Source organism: Pezoporus wallicus, unplaced genomic scaffold (assembly GCF_028554395.1).
Source record: "Pezoporus wallicus isolate ANWC-B61680 ecotype Strahan unplaced genomic scaffold, APGP_CSIRO_Pwel_v1 contig_7985, whole genome shotgun sequence".
NCBI lineage: Eukaryota > Metazoa > Chordata > Aves > Psittaciformes > Psittacidae > Pezoporus > Pezoporus wallicus.
The window spans coordinates 448,498-466,612 of record NW_026636538.1 but is presented as its reverse complement, the minus strand read 5'-3'; the positions used below and the strand labels follow the sequence as shown (position 1 = coordinate 466,612).

The 18,115-nt window shown below is 40.1% G+C and overlaps 1 protein-coding gene across 2 annotated transcripts in view; it reads right to left on the bottom strand.

Annotated features, from left to right (window-relative positions):
• The window catches only part of PTDSS1 (phosphatidylserine synthase 1), a 29,649-nt gene extending 11,607 nt beyond the window's left edge, over nucleotides 1–18,042 (bottom strand). For both annotated transcript variants that reach the window (XM_057400507.1, XM_057400508.1), the window contains exons 1-7: nucleotides 17,795–18,042; nucleotides 13,053–13,144; nucleotides 11,510–11,554; nucleotides 9,157–9,281; nucleotides 6,047–6,205; nucleotides 2,424–2,575; nucleotides 284–425 (exon numbers count right to left, since the gene is read on the bottom strand). In XM_057400507.1, coding sequence (XP_057256490.1) covers nucleotides 284–425; nucleotides 2,424–2,575; nucleotides 6,047–6,205; nucleotides 9,157–9,281; nucleotides 11,510–11,554; nucleotides 13,053–13,144; nucleotides 17,795–17,973 — 894 coding nt within the window. In that variant the 5' untranslated portion in view covers nucleotides 17,974–18,042. The remainder of the gene's footprint in view (nucleotides 1–283; nucleotides 426–2,423; nucleotides 2,576–6,046; nucleotides 6,206–9,156; nucleotides 9,282–11,509; nucleotides 11,555–13,052; nucleotides 13,145–17,794) is intronic.
• Nucleotides 18,043–18,115: the final 73 nt, after the last annotated feature.

Genomic DNA, 18,115 nt, shown 5'->3' with positions numbered 1-18,115 from the left:
AGGACAATAGCGGTTCTTAAAACTGCATCAATTGCAAAGAGCAATCTGATGACCAGTATAGCAATCTGTAACATTTGGGTTTTCTTCCCCCACAGATTCTGTAATTGCACTACTGAACTATCATGTAACTCCTGTGAACAATGCCCTGACCAATTCTGTATTATCAATTCCTTTATCTGTGTATTTCAAAGACAGACATACATTGCATTAGAGGATCTTCTGGCCAAACACAGCCAGTAAGTAACTGAGCTGATAGCAGCTTTGATTTCACAGAATTTCTTACCTGCCAAATGATCATGAAAAGGTAGATTCCAGCCACTCTTTGAAATGAAGACTTAGGGTCAAACCAGCGGACATAGGTCCAGCTGGCTGGTGTGAACTGTAATACAGCTCTTTTGATTTTCCCTGTGGTCGTGTGAATGTCCCTAAAAAAAGAAAACAGCTGGAGTAAATATGACGAACATGCAAGGGGAAAAAAATAATTAAAAAAAATGCAATAACCATGTTACTGGTGTTTTGGAACAATCACACTGTTCTGCTGGACAGCAGAGAAGTTCACAGACACCACAGCGTACCAGGCAAGGGTGAATTAAGAAATATACTCTATTAGGCATTTCAGTAAGGGTACATTCCACCCTGAAGTCCACCCTCCTCTACCCTCAGTCAGTAACTAACTACAAAACGTACCTATCATTCTCCCCATGAAGGGAAGAAATGAGGATTGCAATGCTGCAACTCCTTTGGAAAAATTAAAGGGTACTTCTTCCTAATCTATGCTGTCATTGCTCATATCCCAAAGGCTCCTTGTTCTACAGCTCACCGACATCAACCCTTCAAGAATCTGTCAGATTCATTACTCATTAATTGTAGGAGGGGCTGGCTCCACAAGTCTGAAAACAGTGCACTTCCAGCACACACAACCCCTGATGTTCTGCCATTAGAGGCATGCAAATCTTCTGAAGAGATCCGATAGCACTGCTAAAAGTTAGAAGGCTTTTAAATTCCCTTTTGAAAAGGGATGTGAATGGAAGTTCATCTGGCAGAAGTGCTACTAGTTTTTGGTTTTGATAACATTAATTCAGATGAGAAACAGCATTCATAGGATGGGGAGTCTAAGAAAAACTCAAGTTTCCTTTTCTGAAGGAAGACTAGCAAGGCTACAAAAGTCAGTTTTCACCCTGTTATTTCCCTGGCTCTTCTGGACAAAAAAAAACAAAACTAAAAGATACTCAGATTTGATATTTCTGATATCTGTGTTCCTTTAGGCTAGTAGGATCTTAGAAAATGGGGAACTTTCTAATCCTTAAGATCTGTGTTTATTCAGGGAAGAAAAAAAATAAAAAAAAACACAACAAAAGGGCAAATGCAAAAGCTTCTTATTCTATGCAGCTCCTGTTCATATTAAAGATCAAAAAATATACCCATGCACGTAAAAGAATGGTAGGAAAAATTATGTCACAAAGACAGTAAAGACTAGCCCTGCCATAGGTATTCTGCTGCTTTTTCAGTGAACTCTCTAAAAACAGAGGGACCAACAACTCTGATGAAAATGCAGGAAAACTGAATCGAGATTGAAGGCTGAATGGTTCTCAGAGCAGCTAACAAATTTGTGAGTAAGAAAAGCAAGCAGTACAGAAGTTCATGTAGGATACAAATTTGGAAGCCAAGATTTGAGCTCCTTTTCCATCCCCCAAAGCAATATCCTTTGGCTTTGTACTTGATCTGTTTCATCCGTACCATTGGCAACATGCAGGTAACTACCCCTGCCACCAACTGGCAGGGAAGGCAGGAGAGGGATAACAAAAACTATGGATGAAACTGGACAGCTAGGAACTATACTTAGTAGGCCAGAAGCTGTGGCCCTTTTAACACAACAAATGCCGCTTTATTTTGCAATTACTCCATTTGTTTTAGAGGATCAGCAATGGAGTAAGACAATTCACAGCAAAGGTACAATCAGCCTGATTATTCTTCTGCAGTAACAGCTAGTGCTGACAAGATTGCCACACTAATGCCTCATCAAGGTGAGCCCAAATCTAGTTTAAAAATATCATATAATGAGAAAACAATTACAGTTTTTTTTCACTGCCTTCTTCAAAGTTTTGCTTGCACAAAATGAGCTGAAAATGCAAACAGCTTTATTACTTCATATTTTCATTTGACATTAATGCTTGTAACTTAGATTGCAATGGAAAATTATATATACATAACCATATTTACAAATATATGTTGCACAGTAGCATTACTATGAGATGGATTTTTTAAAATTTAAAATAAACCTACAGCACTGCCAGCACATGTAGATGCATGCCCCCTCTACACCACAGAGCACTTTAGATATGCAAAGAAGGAGGTCTATTTCCCAAGGAAATTAATTTCATATTATAACATTAAACATAATGTTTATTTTAATTTAGACCTACTTGAAGCTTGCCCAGTGATAGGTCCTCATCTCCAAGAAACGACAAACTACCATGCCCAACCAGATGCCACCCCCGTTACAAAGCAGGATGTCCAAAATTACTTGATCCCACCAGCATTCAGCAAAATTAGGCAGAAGGTGCATGAAGAAGAGCTACAGAATACAGCAAAAAGATTCTGGGTGAGGAACAGTACAGAATTCACACAAATTCACTTTTCAAGTACACATTCAAAAATCAGCTTTTCAGTGCATGTCATACTTCAAGGACATGAGCCACAATCACTGAAATTTGATGGGCATCCTTCCATTAACTTCAGAAGGCCTTGGATCAAACCACAAAAGACATTAGAGGTTTCCTTCTCACTGTTCCCTGTTGGGGCTATGTGTACATAAGGATATCAGGTAGCACTTGGCCTCTCAAAAGATGATACACAAAACATTCATAGAAATGCATGAAACAAGCAAAACTACTTCATTCCCTGGGGAAAGAAAGTGTTTTGTGCTAAACTGAAGAGCATCTTTGGTTTATTCTTGATAAATAGTTTTAAGAATGTTTTCTAAACCAGCAACAAGATGCAATAAGTAAAATGAATGCATTTGTAACAACTGTCAGTATTAAGCATATTGGAGTTCAGGGCTTAAGACTTGTTTTATTTCAAAACTCTTTCATTTACTATTTTTAGGAAATTGAGTGACTGTAAAAAGATTGAGACATCACCAATATTTCAGAGACTACAAACTTTGCTACTACACTTGATTCAGAATGGCTCAAGTTTGAGGAGATATTCCTGCTTGGTCTATGCTAAACACTAATGATGAAGGTACTCATATGATTAAGATACTGGAAAAAAAGCCAGAAATGAACCAACATCAGATTTTAAAGCTGACACCGACTGGACATTCAGTTTCTTAAGTATTTCCCCTGGAAACTTCAGAAATCATTTACCTCTGAAGAAATCTGTTTCTTTCTGAATACCACTATGAGGCATTAGTAAGGCAATTAAATGTATTTATAGATACATTTGATGACTTTGCACTTTTATAGCGTGAAGAACAAGTGGCCAGAGTTAAGGCAAGATGTAAACATGCTACTGAGAGGTAGCAAGGGATTCAGCACCTCTCACTGTCCTTGAAGAGAAAATAATATCCTCTATTCTACAGGGAAAATCACAACAACCAAAAAATAGGCTGAAAAAATTAGCTGTGGACTGGATATCAAGACAGCCATGTGTTAAAGCAGTCCCCTTGGAATCCTCAAGGAGATGCTTAACAAAACACAGAGCAAAATTATGAATACTCTTACTTCCAGAAAAACAGTACCATTTTTGTCAATTAATGTACATACACTGTGGCTGTGGAACATCACTGGTATGACTTTGTAATAAAGTATCTTTTGTTAACAGATGTATAAATATTAAAAAAAAAAAACAACCAAACAACCCAGATCCAGGAAAAGGAACAAGGTTTTCTGTAAACAGCAATGAATACTGGACCATTTATAATAAATTACAGTGACCAATATAGGCCATGACAGTTCCTGTGAAAACTCTTGCAAAAGTTTATCAAAGCAACTCGATTTTCTTTGACAAAGCAATGGAAATTTCAACCTGTAGAAAAGAAAATCTGTCTTTCTCTTCATGCCCCAAGCTATACAAAGTTGCTGATTGTCTTGCTACGGTTTCCCTTTCATATTTTAAACTAATTTAATCTGAAAGGGGCAGTAGGCTACAAATCTCAATCTCCAATAATCCAGCCAAACCCATCAGAAATTATAGATAACAAGGCAGCAAAAAACAGCACAGAGGTGTTAGCCAGACTATCTCTAAGGTGCTGTTTTCTCAGAATGAGACACCAAGGTCTGCCTGCATCCCAAATTCAATCTGATAGCATGAAGCATGAGCCAAGTGTCCCATTTCAGAACAGGGAGCCAGCTGAAATCCATTAACGTTAACAGGAGATGCATAGCTAAATCCCTGTGTAACTGCCCTGATAACTTCTGTAGGTTTCCAATGACTCTCCTGAATTAACTAATTCATTAAAAATCCATCTGAGTGGTGATAACCTCTCTATATGTTGAACCTTACCCAACACACTGTCTGTTCCAATAACCTGCTTTTCAACAACAGGGAATACTAGACACCCCATGTGGTATCAAATTGAAGATGATGGTTGTGCGATGATCAACTGAACGATAAGAGTACATGTGAAACAAATCCAAATTTATTCTTTTCCAAAGGGAAAAAATTAGTACAATAACCAGCAAAGTTGGTTTTTACAGATGGGAACTTGTGAAATTCCAGTCTTAAGTAGTTTCAAAATAGCTCAGAAAACAGCATAACCTTCAATGTCACAGAATAAAAATGTGTTTGAAAATACTGGTGCCATGAGTTGCTTTTCAAAACTCAGAAGATTTTATACAAGTAAATCCTTATCTGTGCTTCTGACTGATAAATGCCTTGTCAGGTGAGCCAGGCATTCTCAAGACAGCAGCCTCTATAGAAAACTATGATTTTAAAGATCAAATTCAGGTGTTTACACCCACACTTACTAAGTGTGACAGGTTAGACCATGCTGTCCCAAAAGCAGAATCTAAACTGGATTTTCAATTTTTTTCCTCTGAATTGCCCAATCAAAAAATTCAATGAAATTAAACTCTTTTCTAGAAATGCATCCTTGAGTCTGACATGACACATATTCTACTAATCAAGCTCTAAGTTACATGCAAATGAAAATAATTAGAGTAGCAATTAATCAGCTTGAATTCTTAAAACAGGTCTAACAATAGGAACCACTAGTCCAAGCAACAGTTAATTGACTGAAGCAAGTCAAGTATTTTTTCTTTGTTTTTTTTTTAATCCAAAATAGGACTTGAAAGTGCCAACAGTCAAATTACTTACACAGCTGCTTAGGAGAACTGCAGTAAAGCTTGATAGTGGTTCTCCAAACCATGGAACAAGGGACTACACCATGCATGAACTAGCTTAGATCTAGGTCAAGTAAAAAACTCACATATTTATGTCAATGAACGACTTAACTAGGCTTGTGGGTACAATTTAACAAAAGGAGGGCTGTAAGCTCAGGCCTCATGACAGAAAACAACACATTGAATGATGTTTTGCCATTCCATGTAGACTTCTGCTCATAGGTCCTCACACCTTCCTTGGTGATCTCTCAGCTCCACTGTACTTGACAGTATGCATGTCTATACACAGCACCTAACAGTGTTGTATTTGGGATAAGGAGACTGTGACAGTAGATCACAGATATTGCAAGGTGAAAAAGGAGAACAACTGCTCTGAATCAGAGAATATTAATCAACATCTGAAGTACCATGGGTGTTGAACCTGTCGACTCCCGGAACAACAGAAAAACAAATTGTGCGTGACACCAATAGGCTGCCCTAGAGCTCCCTCCTATTCAAGTGGAAGTAAATCACCTAAACCTCAGTTTGCTGTTGTCCAATAATGCAACTGCATCAATTGCTCAGCATCTGGTTTATAAGGCTTAAAATGCAAATCTGTGACTGAGAACTAGTGAACTGTCCTTCCAGTAACATTCACACTTCCCCAAGAACAATTCAAGTCTCACACATTTACTTCCAATTAAGATAAAGGTGTGGCCTACCTCAGTGAGCTCCCAGGTGATACTAATAGTCCAGCACAGCCCATAGCTGCGGATCAGCAAAGCCTTCATAGCCCAGCCCCAGAAATGCCCAAAAGCAAATATATCAAAGTGGCTGAGGATTCTCTCCCAGGTGATAACATGACAGTTCACAGCATACTCCTGTTAATGAAAAAAAAAAAAAAAAAATCATCTCAATCAGCAGGCTGGTTCATAAGCACTGGAATTAAGAAAATTCTTTCCATCCAGTGCAACAAGCCTGAAATTATAAGAATATTAAAATAAGCACTATTCTGCTTTCTTGTCCCTCTAAATTTTCTGGAGCAGAGAGTTTAAACTCTCCTCAGAGAGAAATGAAAACTTTCAGTATTAAGACTCAGTATCACCACAGTTACAGCTCTAATTTAAAGATAGACCTTGGTGCCTGAAGGAACATGCATTTCTAATGTGACAGAGGAGCAGCAGGAGCAATAAAATCAACACTAGTAAAATCAGCAAACAATATTCCAGAAAAAAAGAAAAAAAGCTTTTCTTTGTGGGTCCTTATTTGACATAACCACCTTCCCCCATTTTCATGCAGTCTGGTGTTCAGATGTGGCTCACAAGTGGCTAATCCTCATCAGTTTGTAACGCTATGTTACTCATCTCATTGTTCACTTGATTATCTTTTGTGTTCTGTTTTCCTCACGAAAGCAATTTCCCAGACCACATTCTGAGAGAAAGTTCACTTACATGGCTGAATTACTTAATTAAATAAATAAAATTATAGAGAAGTTGCAACTGTTTTGTCACAGATGAGGAGCAGATTCCTTAAGAATATAAATATTTTAGCCATCCGTAACAAAAGAAATGTTTTCTCTTGCCATGTTGTACAGCAAGTGTTAGAAATCACTGCCAAACAACAAAAAAATCTCTATGCCATCAGGAGTCTGCATCTGTGAGGCTCTGTCTTGTCACTGGGCACAAACTGAACTATTGCCAACTGGAAACAAACATAAAAAAAAAAACACAAAACAAAACAAAAAAAACCCTCTGCTGTCCAACATTCCTAAAATGTACATTGCCACCTGCAGGTGACAACACAGCACTGCTTCCTTAGTGCTGTTAAGAGATTCTCTTTCAGACCAGAACTATTGCTAATCTTTCACAAATGAATCACGACCAAGTTGAAAACGGGATGGCAGAGCAAGGCTTAAATCCCGGTCTCTCTAAAGAGAAAAATGCAACAATTTCACACAAATACTACTTTAGCCCCACTGTGCTTGTGCTCTCTGAAGTGAAATCATGGTATTGCTTCTCATACATGCCAGTGCTGCTGGTCATTCAGAGAAAGCTGCATCACCTGTCCTGAGGACAGCAAAGCTGCCGCTTTAGTACATGTACCCCAAAACATCTAAAACTGGCTCATTTCACAGCATGAGAAGCACAGAATTCACAAAGGAAGGCACAGGCTCCTAGCTACACCGTGATATCTGAAACTCTAATGAGTGAGCAACAGCAAGGTTACTAAAAAAAGTAAGCTTTTCTTCAGGGCTTTTGCTTTTTTGTTCTTACTTTTTCTAGGGCTTTTCCCCTCTCTATCTCATCTTTCCAGCTGCGGCTCTGCCAGTCAGTGAAATGCACTGAACTTTCTTCTATACTCAAGCAACTTTGCCAGCCCTGTACAAAAAAAACAAACTGCAGCCTTCACTGCAGTTGCACTTTAAAGATTTGCTCCAACTTTAAGGGACAGTATCAGGATTGCAAAGTACTACAGAGTAAGTTTCTGCTAACTACAACAGTACGGTGGTTGTGTGCCAGTAAGTAATATTAGTCCTCCCCTGACTTGAATCTATTTATTTCTAACTTAGATGACAGGAGAGCCAGGTGAATCTGACCTGCCAAGACTCCTCAGCTCCCTTTTGTTGCCCAGCAACATCATCAAGCACCACGCTCATGCTCCATTTTGCAATGTGTCCTCCCACAACCCTAACAGCAGGCTGCCCACACCTCACCACCACACATCTCCTGCAGGACAGAAATTCACAGCCCTATTCTGGACGCTGGAGTTGTACAAAATGTACTGCTGAGGTGCAACACTTGGAAGTATCCAAAGTTTTCTAGGTAAGGAGCCTGTGAGCAGCCCTCACTATCAATCAACTTACATAAGCTTACTGCACTGTAAAGATTTTCATTCCTGCTAAAGAGCAGGAGTTTGCAGCCACTGCTGATTAGGTGCTGTGCAGTAGTTTGCATATGCAGAAAATTGCTGTTTGCCAAAGAAAAGCAATCAGTGTATTTCCTTACTCTTGAGGCACGAGTCTGATAACAGCACTCTCATCTCTCCACACAGTAATCCTCTCCTGCTTGGTGCTCAACTGCTCACACCCTCTTCTGCCCGTCTCCCCAGATACCTCACATGCTCTTCCCAGGCCTCCTTTTACTGCCTCAAATCCCTGTGCTAGTGTCCACACCTGAAAAACAATGTTCTCTGTATTAAAAACTCCTTGCAAGCTGCTCAGCAGGCAGAAGAACAAGCCTGGCTTTCCATGCCACTCCGGATCATGGTCTGTGGAAGTAGTTTCCCAATGGTAACAGCACCAGTGCTTAGCTAGTGACTGGAAGGAAGGCAGGAGAGCCCTGCAGTTGCTGCACCTGGATTTCCACATACTCAGTAGCATGCCAATCATGTACTAAGCTCAGAGCAATAAGGAAAGATCAAAGTTCCTTAAGTGCAGCATTGAGGCATCAAAAAAACCCAACTGATCTGTGACATACACACACACACACACACACACACACACACCATACCAGCCTTATTTAGATACTACCCTGCTAAGTCTGTTTTCAGTATCCAGGCTCATATTTATTGTTTAAAGAAATCCAAAGCCACCCCAGTTCAAACATATCTCACGCTCCCAACTGTACACTCACCTGTATTAGAAAAAAAATACAGTGAAGACCATTTTTCACACCAATTGATTATAATGTAAATAAATATGCTCATGGACTCTGTCAAGTATAGGCAGTACAAGTTTGTGCTTATGCCAGCAAATTCAGATTTATACCTTCCCACTCACTCAAAACATGCCTAAAATAGCCAAAATGTCCAATAACATGCCATGGGTACATACCATAATATCTGCTTCCCTTGTGGCATATCGAAGATTAGGATCCAGCCAGTACATCACTGCTTTTACCTGCTCAAAGTTAAGGAAGAGCACGAACACCAGGAACAGAAAATAGAGCACACTGAGACCTGCAAAAAAGACTCAGCTTTAAAATCATGTTCACTCACAGCACTCCTTGGGACATAGACTCCGAAAACCTGCTATCAAACTTTTGCTCTAGACGTGCCCAGTTTGCACAGATAAATTTTCTACATATGGCAGTTAGTTGTAAAAAAGCTTAAGAAACACAAGTCAGATGGTAATCTCTGAACACTCAGCCCCTTCATATCACCTCCTGTTTCAAGTGACATAATATATGCTTGACTGCATGAACCCAATCCAAACATAAGTTTAATTAGTTCAAACACAAGCACTACACAGCTATGATCAGGAAACTCTTTATTAAGAGATATATTAGGACCTCAGGACTGGATTAGCTCTGTCCCTTTAAGTATTCTTGGTCTCACTAATGCAGGTCCCTAAGCCTACATGTAGAGTTCAACACAAAGATCAATGTAATAATACCACGTGACAATTCTGACCTATGCAGGCAATAAAGAGTACTTATAAACTAATGCATGTTTGAGTTACTTTTGTGAGCTAGAAAATTTGCTGCTTGAAGCTTTTAAAGGTAAAGATTATTCTTATTTGTTTTCACACCATTATAAATTAAAAAACACTATCACATTTGGGACTACTACCTCTCTCCTCCTAATGTCTCAATATGGATTTTTTAAAAAACAAAAAAATTCTGAGAAGTTAAGACTCTGAGGTGTGGGTCTGTGGGCAGATGAAGCCACTGTTGGGAGCATATCTTTACATTATTCAAGTTCACAGATATCTAAGAGCACTTTTGGAAGAGGCATATAGACACTAATACCATTTTCACAGTCTAGCACTCAAACTTACTTGTATCCTGCAGCAATGTCATGGAAAGTAGAAAGATTAATGTGAATAAACTCAGTATCTGCTACCCAAAATAAACCACAGCAATTCAAAAAATGTATTTTCAACTATAACCAGACTCTACATGTTATTAATCCCCAGTGTATGCTAGAGAACAACTTCCATTCAAGTGCACACACATGAACTGAAACATTGTCCTCTGCAATACATCCTAAATATACATCATGTAAACAGAGGCCATACTGCTACAGACGGTACAGCCTGCAGGCAAGAGTGCATCCTGAAGCGCTGAGGAAACGCTACTTCTGCCTTTCATCATTTCATGAATAGGTCCAAGACCTCAAGCGTGGCTAAATAAGCCATGCTAGAAGCAGCAGAATTACACAGGGAAAAACATTGTTCTAGATTCTGTATGCAGCCCTTTCCTGAAAGTACAGGGGGTCAAGCTTAGACAGGATCATCACCGAGAATGACCTTTTATTTTCCTTTGCTGAAACCTGAAATGAGCAGTAGGACCTCTGTCTCCCCAAACTTCACAAGGCGCAGGATTCTTTAATGGGTACTACCTAATCAGCAGTATCCTCTCAATGTCAACAGATGAGTAATCAGCTACTCTGGAAGGCTACTTATTTTTAGCTACATAAGGTGTCAGGAGACAGTAACATTTGGTCCCCTTAAAAAGAATAGGATCAGCTTTTAAATCCAGTGTGCCTAATTCTCTGCAAATGTGCTTAAAGTCTGGGATATGCTGAGTGAACCCTGAATTATTTAAAAATAAAGTTCCTTATGTTTTTTCCATGTAATTCAGATATTTAAAGAACAAGAGTTCTCAGTCAATTCTGTAATTAACAATTATTTTCCAAACTATGAATGCAAATATTTACAAGTATTTCTACTGAAATTTTAAGAATAGGAATATATAAATTTAAGTATATTAATGAATGTATGTTAAGCTATACAATGACACAATTTAATTAACATACAAAGTAATAGCATATTTTGTCAATAATGAAAAGCAACACCTTGCTAAACTGGATTTAGTTAGAAGTCAGATAGCATATGCAGTAGCTATTAAAAAAAACCCGAACATTTTTTGGGGTGGAAAAAGATGGCAGTAGGAAGAGTGTGGGGGAAGGAGATTAGGAAGCACGAACACAAAACAGGATTAAAACAGAGTATCAGAATGTATGATCCCTTTCTGGTGATTTAATTTACACCATCCTAACACAGAATAACTACAACATTCCCAAACATAACTAAGAAGAGATTATAGCACTTGGTCAGAAGTGAAAGTGACATTCACACAAGTCTGATGCACAATTATGTTTCATAACAATTCCATTCATCTGGAAGTTAAAGCAAACAGTGCTGCAGAAGCACTGGAGAAGTCAAAAACACAACCTGAACTTACCAAAAACCATCCTCCATATTGCAGGGTGGGGACGTGTAAAGGGTCCTGCGGACAATAAACAAAAAGCTTATTAGAAGACAATCTATTTTTTAATATATCTCACAAGGATTTGGCAGGAGCATGAATCAGTTCTCCACCAAACTATGAAATACACCCAAAAATTGGGGCTCTATGTTAAAAAAAAAGTTAACAGCAGATTACAGAGAGGAAAATGAGACTGCCAATTAGCAGGGTATAGACAAAATTTTCCATTATTTTCATAGTTATTTCCAGAACAGTAGTAGTCTGTTTGCTCAGGAGACACAATATCCCAGATGTACCCAAAAACTTCTTGATCTGGTTTCTAGACCACACCTCACACATGGCTTGCTCTCAGTGATCAATTATAAATTTCTGTGTGTTAGCAAAGAACCATGGTGCTTAGCCTTCAGACAACCATGAAACTTTATGAAATAGGCCTCCTAAAACTTCCAAACTGAGTATATACAGCTGACAAGAAGATATCTATGCTCTTTACCAGTGTCAATATTTACTTTAGAACCAGTGACTAAACTGACTTTATGAGATTAAAAACCTCTCAGTTAATGTGAAGAGCACAGAAGGCAAGACTAGTGAAACTAGAAAGCCTGTAAACATGAATCATACACTTAGGTAGCAAGAAGTAGTTGAACAAATATTCTCAGCACACACTGCAGACTGCTCTTTCACCATTGTATACATAAAACTCATTTTTCTGTGGCATTCAGTTTTCCAGGGATCACTTTGTGAAAAGTGCGGATTAATGATTTTTAAAACGAGAAAAACACATCCCGGCTCTGAAGCACAAAGCAGCCCTGAGCACAAGTACTGTTTTTTTCTGAGCACTGCTAATCATGAGAGAGTTCAGATTTGACCCAAGAATTATGCTCTTGCTGACAGTAATAAGTAAAAATTAAAGTAATACTATAAATAAAACCCCCCGACCAAAACTAAGCAGTAAGAACATTTCCTCACACAAGGGTTTTTTTCACCTTTTTGCACTTACTGCTCCTCACACAATTATCAAAACCTTTGCCTAACTTAGCCTTCTACTGTCGAGCCACAGCTTTACATTGTAATGCAACTTAAGAGCATTTCTAACTATCACTACCCTCTGGTAAAGCGATTTATGTAAGCTGTTATATCTCTGCGAATTTGTAGATTGACACTTTTGTTAAAACACACTAAGGCAGACTCCTTTTAAGCATTATTTAAGGATCTGCAGCATCATTACTTCGCAATCTGAGCTGCAACTACGCACCTGCAAACAGAGGCACCAATTCTGAGAACCTCACTTCCTTGTTAGATACAGACAGGCTATAAATAAAACTGCACTTTCCAGTTATCTCCACTCAGTATGACTGCAACCCATTTTTAGACTGTTCCTTAACATAAAGGAATTTAAAAAAGTAAAAATACATTAAAAATGGTACTTCAATAAAAATCAAAATAAATTCAGTGGCAATAAAGAGAAATTAACATGCAACAAAAAAAGTGAAATATAAACAGTTTAAACCTTACTCACCATTAGGAAAAGCTAGAACACTGATGATTAGAAAGAAGAAAATCACAGAGAGGATACCCCTCCAAATATTATCCTCTGGGACAGAATCATCCCTGAAGAGACACACAACATCAAAGTGTTAAAGTACATTATAAGGATGAAGTTGAAAGGCTTTATTATTTAAATAATGACTATATGTAAATTCAGTATAACAAAAAAAAAAAAGCATGCTGATTATATAACAAATCAAGACAGTAACTGCACTGAATGATCTTCACTGTGCACTTCCGGGTATCACTTTCTCACAAGAGAGTTAAACATATAACCAACACATGCCAGCCATAAGCATTGTTAGAAGTCAATGCAGAAGCAACAACTAAACACAAGGTGAAAAAAATCTTCCTGCTTCTTTCCACTGAAATGTTGACAGAAGCATCATCCAAAGTACATTTACACAGCAGAGACCTAGACCAAAACTACTGGAAGCCTGGATGCAATTCCTAGGTGTCCCTCTCCTATTCTGGTGCTGCTCGCAATGCCTTTCACTTCCCTCAGCCTCTTTCCAATGCCAAATGCCTGAGGTGAGTGCAGACAGGGCAGAAACAATAATTACAATCAGCCTTTGGAAATAATAACTGCATGTCTTAGAATTCATGTATAACAGAGACACAGCACAACTTAGAAGAACCAAAGACAATATCATCTTGCTTTTAGATCTCTTAAGCCAAAGTTCTGAATAAAATACTAGGTATTATTTGTGCTACTGTCATACTATGGCCAGAAGAGAGACCTAACAATTCAGTTTGGAATGCCAAGGCAAACTTGACAGAGCTCTTCTTTCTTTTTGGGCAGGTAGAATATAGTGAACAGCAGTGAGGTTAACAAAACCAAGCCCACCCAAGTTTTATTATAAACAGGTTCTAGGATACCTTGGCAATACCAATAGAAACAATATTCAGACTATCAAAATGTGTACAGCCAATATTTCATAATGCATTGCCAACTAGAACTGAAATTAAAGTTTTAAATTTGGGTAATTTTCAGGTACTTAGGATCAGTTTATCTATTTAAATATATTCCTTTATTTATTCCCAACCCATGATACCAAAAAATTCCCAGCAAACTTCAGCAGGATAAAGTTCCACCTGGCAGATCATCTGTCACATTTCTGGATGGTTCAGTAAAAAATGTGTGACAGTATAAATGTGCTCCACATTTGACATTTGCTACAGTTACAAAATATTTCTCACTTTGCCGAATTATTTCTCTTTTCCTCAAAATTGAACCTTAACAGCTCCACAGCAGACTTGCATCATTGTGAGGCATTTAAGTACTGTGTTAGTTCAACTGTATGGCAGGAAAAAGTACATTAAACATGAATGGTTTCTCTGCAGGCCTTAGGGACTCCCCACAGAATTTTTTTCTTTAAACCAGCTCAGTCCAGATTTAACAGTCATTTTCCAGCAGCCATGCAGCACAGGCTGACCCTAATTACACCAGATATGAACCCCAAGTTCCAGAGCTTAATTCTGGCTCCCTTGGCAATCTCAACAGCCTCATGCCATCCAGTGTGCTTCCTAGCCAGAGCCTCGGGCTCCAGTGGCTTGGATAGCAAAACCACATTCCTGTTTTAACACGCACAAATAACACATGCACACGCTGTCACAGGTGTCACCAAGAGGAGGAATTTCTTTTTCTTTTTTTTTTTTTAAGAAAGAATAGATTACTAGAGTCACATCACTGCACAATTCAGCATGAAAGTGACAGAAGTGACAGTCACTGTGATCGCATCACTTAGTTTCACACCAACTGCACTGAAGGGTCTTCGCCTTTCCATATTAGGGTTCTGGGTACTATTCAGTTTCAGGACAGCTGTCCTAGTCATGTTGGCACCACTTCCCCCTAAAATCAACAAAGATGATGTATGTAGTGTTAAACACCTTGCAGATACCTTTCAAAAGGGACAGACATTCAATCTTCCTGCCAGAAGCAGGTAAAATCGGGAGAGACTCACTTCTGTGCACTAATTACTTAAGGTAAGAATTATAGTATTTGCCTGGAAAGACTATTTACTCCTGCTTCCATAACCCCCTGAAATTTCACACAGAAGCTACTGATTTGTCACCTTTCTCAGTCCTGTTGTTGCGCTCCACAAAATATCCCCCCAGCACCCACGTGCCCTCCTGCTGGTTGCCTCTGGGCTCAGAGAAGCCCACATCCCTCTCTCTAGGGAGGAAGAATACAGGGAAAGCTAGAGCCATCCCATGCCTCTGCTCCAAAGCACAGCCTGGAAGCAGAAGAGCCTGCATCTGGATCACTCAGCATGAAACAACCAAGAGATTTGCAGCCATTGTCAGAAGCGCTGGGACATGCTTTAAAAACCAGAATACCCTCCACTCCCAGGTTTAATGTGGAAAAGTTAAACACACATTTCATTTTCTGTATTATTACTGCTACCTGAAGATTACTGCTGTCTGAAGTCTGCATCATCCTTATCTATCAGCTCAAAGTCAGCATCAGCTGCTCCCAGTGATCACAAGGGAGACCCTACATTATTGCTTGGTACATCCAAGGCAAAAGCCTTTTCTACAATATTCTGAAGCCCCACATATTTCTGACATAAAATAATTATAGAAGAGACAAGAAAGACTTTAAGGGAAGAAGAATTTCCTCTGTCTATGCTGAAGTTCCTGAAAAAATACTTTACTTGGCAACATCAGTATGAAACAACATAGAAAATACTCTGTGTAATATGTTTATCAGGAGAGCTATGTCAGCATAGGAAAAGCAAAGAATCACTTGTCACACTTTACTGGGAAGTCTATAATGCCTTACGCCCAGGAGGTGGAAATACAAACACAAGCCACTGGAGACTCAGTGCAGTAAGGTGATGAGAATAGAAAGGCCAGACGTGGAAGCATGTGGGGAACTATCTCCTCTCCTGCAGTTTCTCAAAGAGTACATACGGTTTGGGAAGTGTCCCAAATAAGGCAATGGAGACAGCACTCTCCTATCTCTCAGGAGATTGAGGAAACTCCTGCGACAGTTGGAAACAGCAGAAGAGTATAGGGGAAGGAGATAAAAAAAATAATCAGAGTAGCTTCCACAACCCCAGAAGAAACAGAAGAGTTAGAAGTCAACAGTTATTTAAACACAGGAAGTGGGGCAGACCAGGGACAGATAAAGAAGAAAATGAAACTGGAGAAGTCAAAGTGAGAAAGCTAGCAAGACAAACAGAAAGAAAAACCCCTCTTGGGAAAATGCAAGCAAAAACCCCAGAAGTGAAGCACCATTCTTTGGGCCTAGGAGGCTCCATGGTTCTGAAACTGCTGCTTGGCTCAGCCTCTGCTTGAACGAATTAATGGCAAAATTCTTCTTCCCCAAAGGTGAGTGATCGATTCTATTAATCCTTCAGAATGATGTCTGTTACTAATTCACAAGTCTGACCTAAATTAGCCCTATAGTGAGAAAAGTGATCGGGTGAAGGGAGACTGGACAAAGAGGAATGCTTATAGCAAAGGTCTCTACTTAAACACTGTACCAAAACACAGAAACCTGTTTCTTATTTAACAGTCAAGAGGAGAGCCCCTGGGACTTCTACCTTAGCTAAGGTAACAGTATCTAAGTTAAACAAGGGATGTGTTCACCAAGAATATCTTCCTTAGGGCCATGCACAAGTTGAAACTAGACAAAGCACGCCTCAGACTATCTGCAGCTACACTATTTTACACTTCCTTATGCTCCTTTCTCAGCTCAGCCCGGGCTTGACCATTACTTTCATAGCTCATAAAAACTATCTATTAATTCTTAGAATGCAATGGAAGATCACACACTGAACTCAGGCCTAGAGACTAATGATATTCTTATGTCAAATGCACAGTGTAATCAACAAGGCCATTGATTGTGCACATACAATCCCATAAAAGTAAATGAGTCCTAAACATAACACAACTCAGCAGAAACCTCTCAGGAATCACTGTTTGCCCATAGACTGTACCATTTAGCCTAAAGGAGGATTAAGTTATAATCTTCACAGCCCCATTCAGTAGGAGGCAATTAAAAGCATCCACAACTCAGAAATAATGCAAGACACCCTTCAGGCTGCACTGCTATGCAGACTGCATTCACGAATAACGCTCCTGGAAATAACTGTGTCCATTCTTAGCTTTATTTCCATGAATGACTTCAGTGGCAAAGTCCACAGAGCTGTTCTGCAGTGGGGAAAGGATGTGGCTACCCGTATCAGTACCAAGGCTTAAGTCAGCGTGTGACTGGCCACAGACAGCATGCTGTATAAAAATGACACAGAACAGCTGCTCCCATCCCCTTAACACTTGGTAAATTATCTACTTGAATGATGTAATTGCTGGGCTTCTTGATAGTCTAATAAAAGCCATTTTGGACAAGTGCTTAACGTGCACGTTTTGGTAAAGACTTTTAACACAGACCCTGAAAACGACCAACAGGTTCTCAGGAAACGCAGCAGAGGATAACGGCTCTCTGAAAAGAGGGCCTCCCTCCCGAGCAGGGTGCTCCCCAGCATCCCACCGCCACAACACCCCAGCAGAGCCCACAGCGAGTCACGGCCCGACACCAGCTCTCCGTTATCCCTCCCCCAACAGGAACCACCGCCCGCTCTCGCCCCGAGCACCAGCCCCCTCCCCAGGAACCCCCTTTGCCCCAGGTACGCGCGACCGCGGCGCCTCCGACACCCAAGGGCGGGGCGAGGAATCCCCGCGGCAACGGAGCAGTGGGCCGCGCACCTGGTGAAGGCGAAGGCCATGAGACTGAGGATGGTGAAGCTGAGGAGGGTGATGGTGTGCGGGCGGTAGAAGAACTCCAGCGTAATGTCCTCCACCTGCTGCTCGTTGATCATGCGGAAGTGCAGCCGGTAGTTCACGTCGTCCTTGCTCAGGGTACGGCTCCCCACACACGACGCCATCTCGCCCCTTTTCCCTCGGCTCAGAGCAGCACTGGCTCTCCCGTGGCGGCGCGGCGTGACCCGAACCAGTCCGGCTCACCCGGCTCACCCGCCTCGCTTCCCGCTGTGGCGACGCCGCCGAGAAAAGCGGCGGCACGCCCGC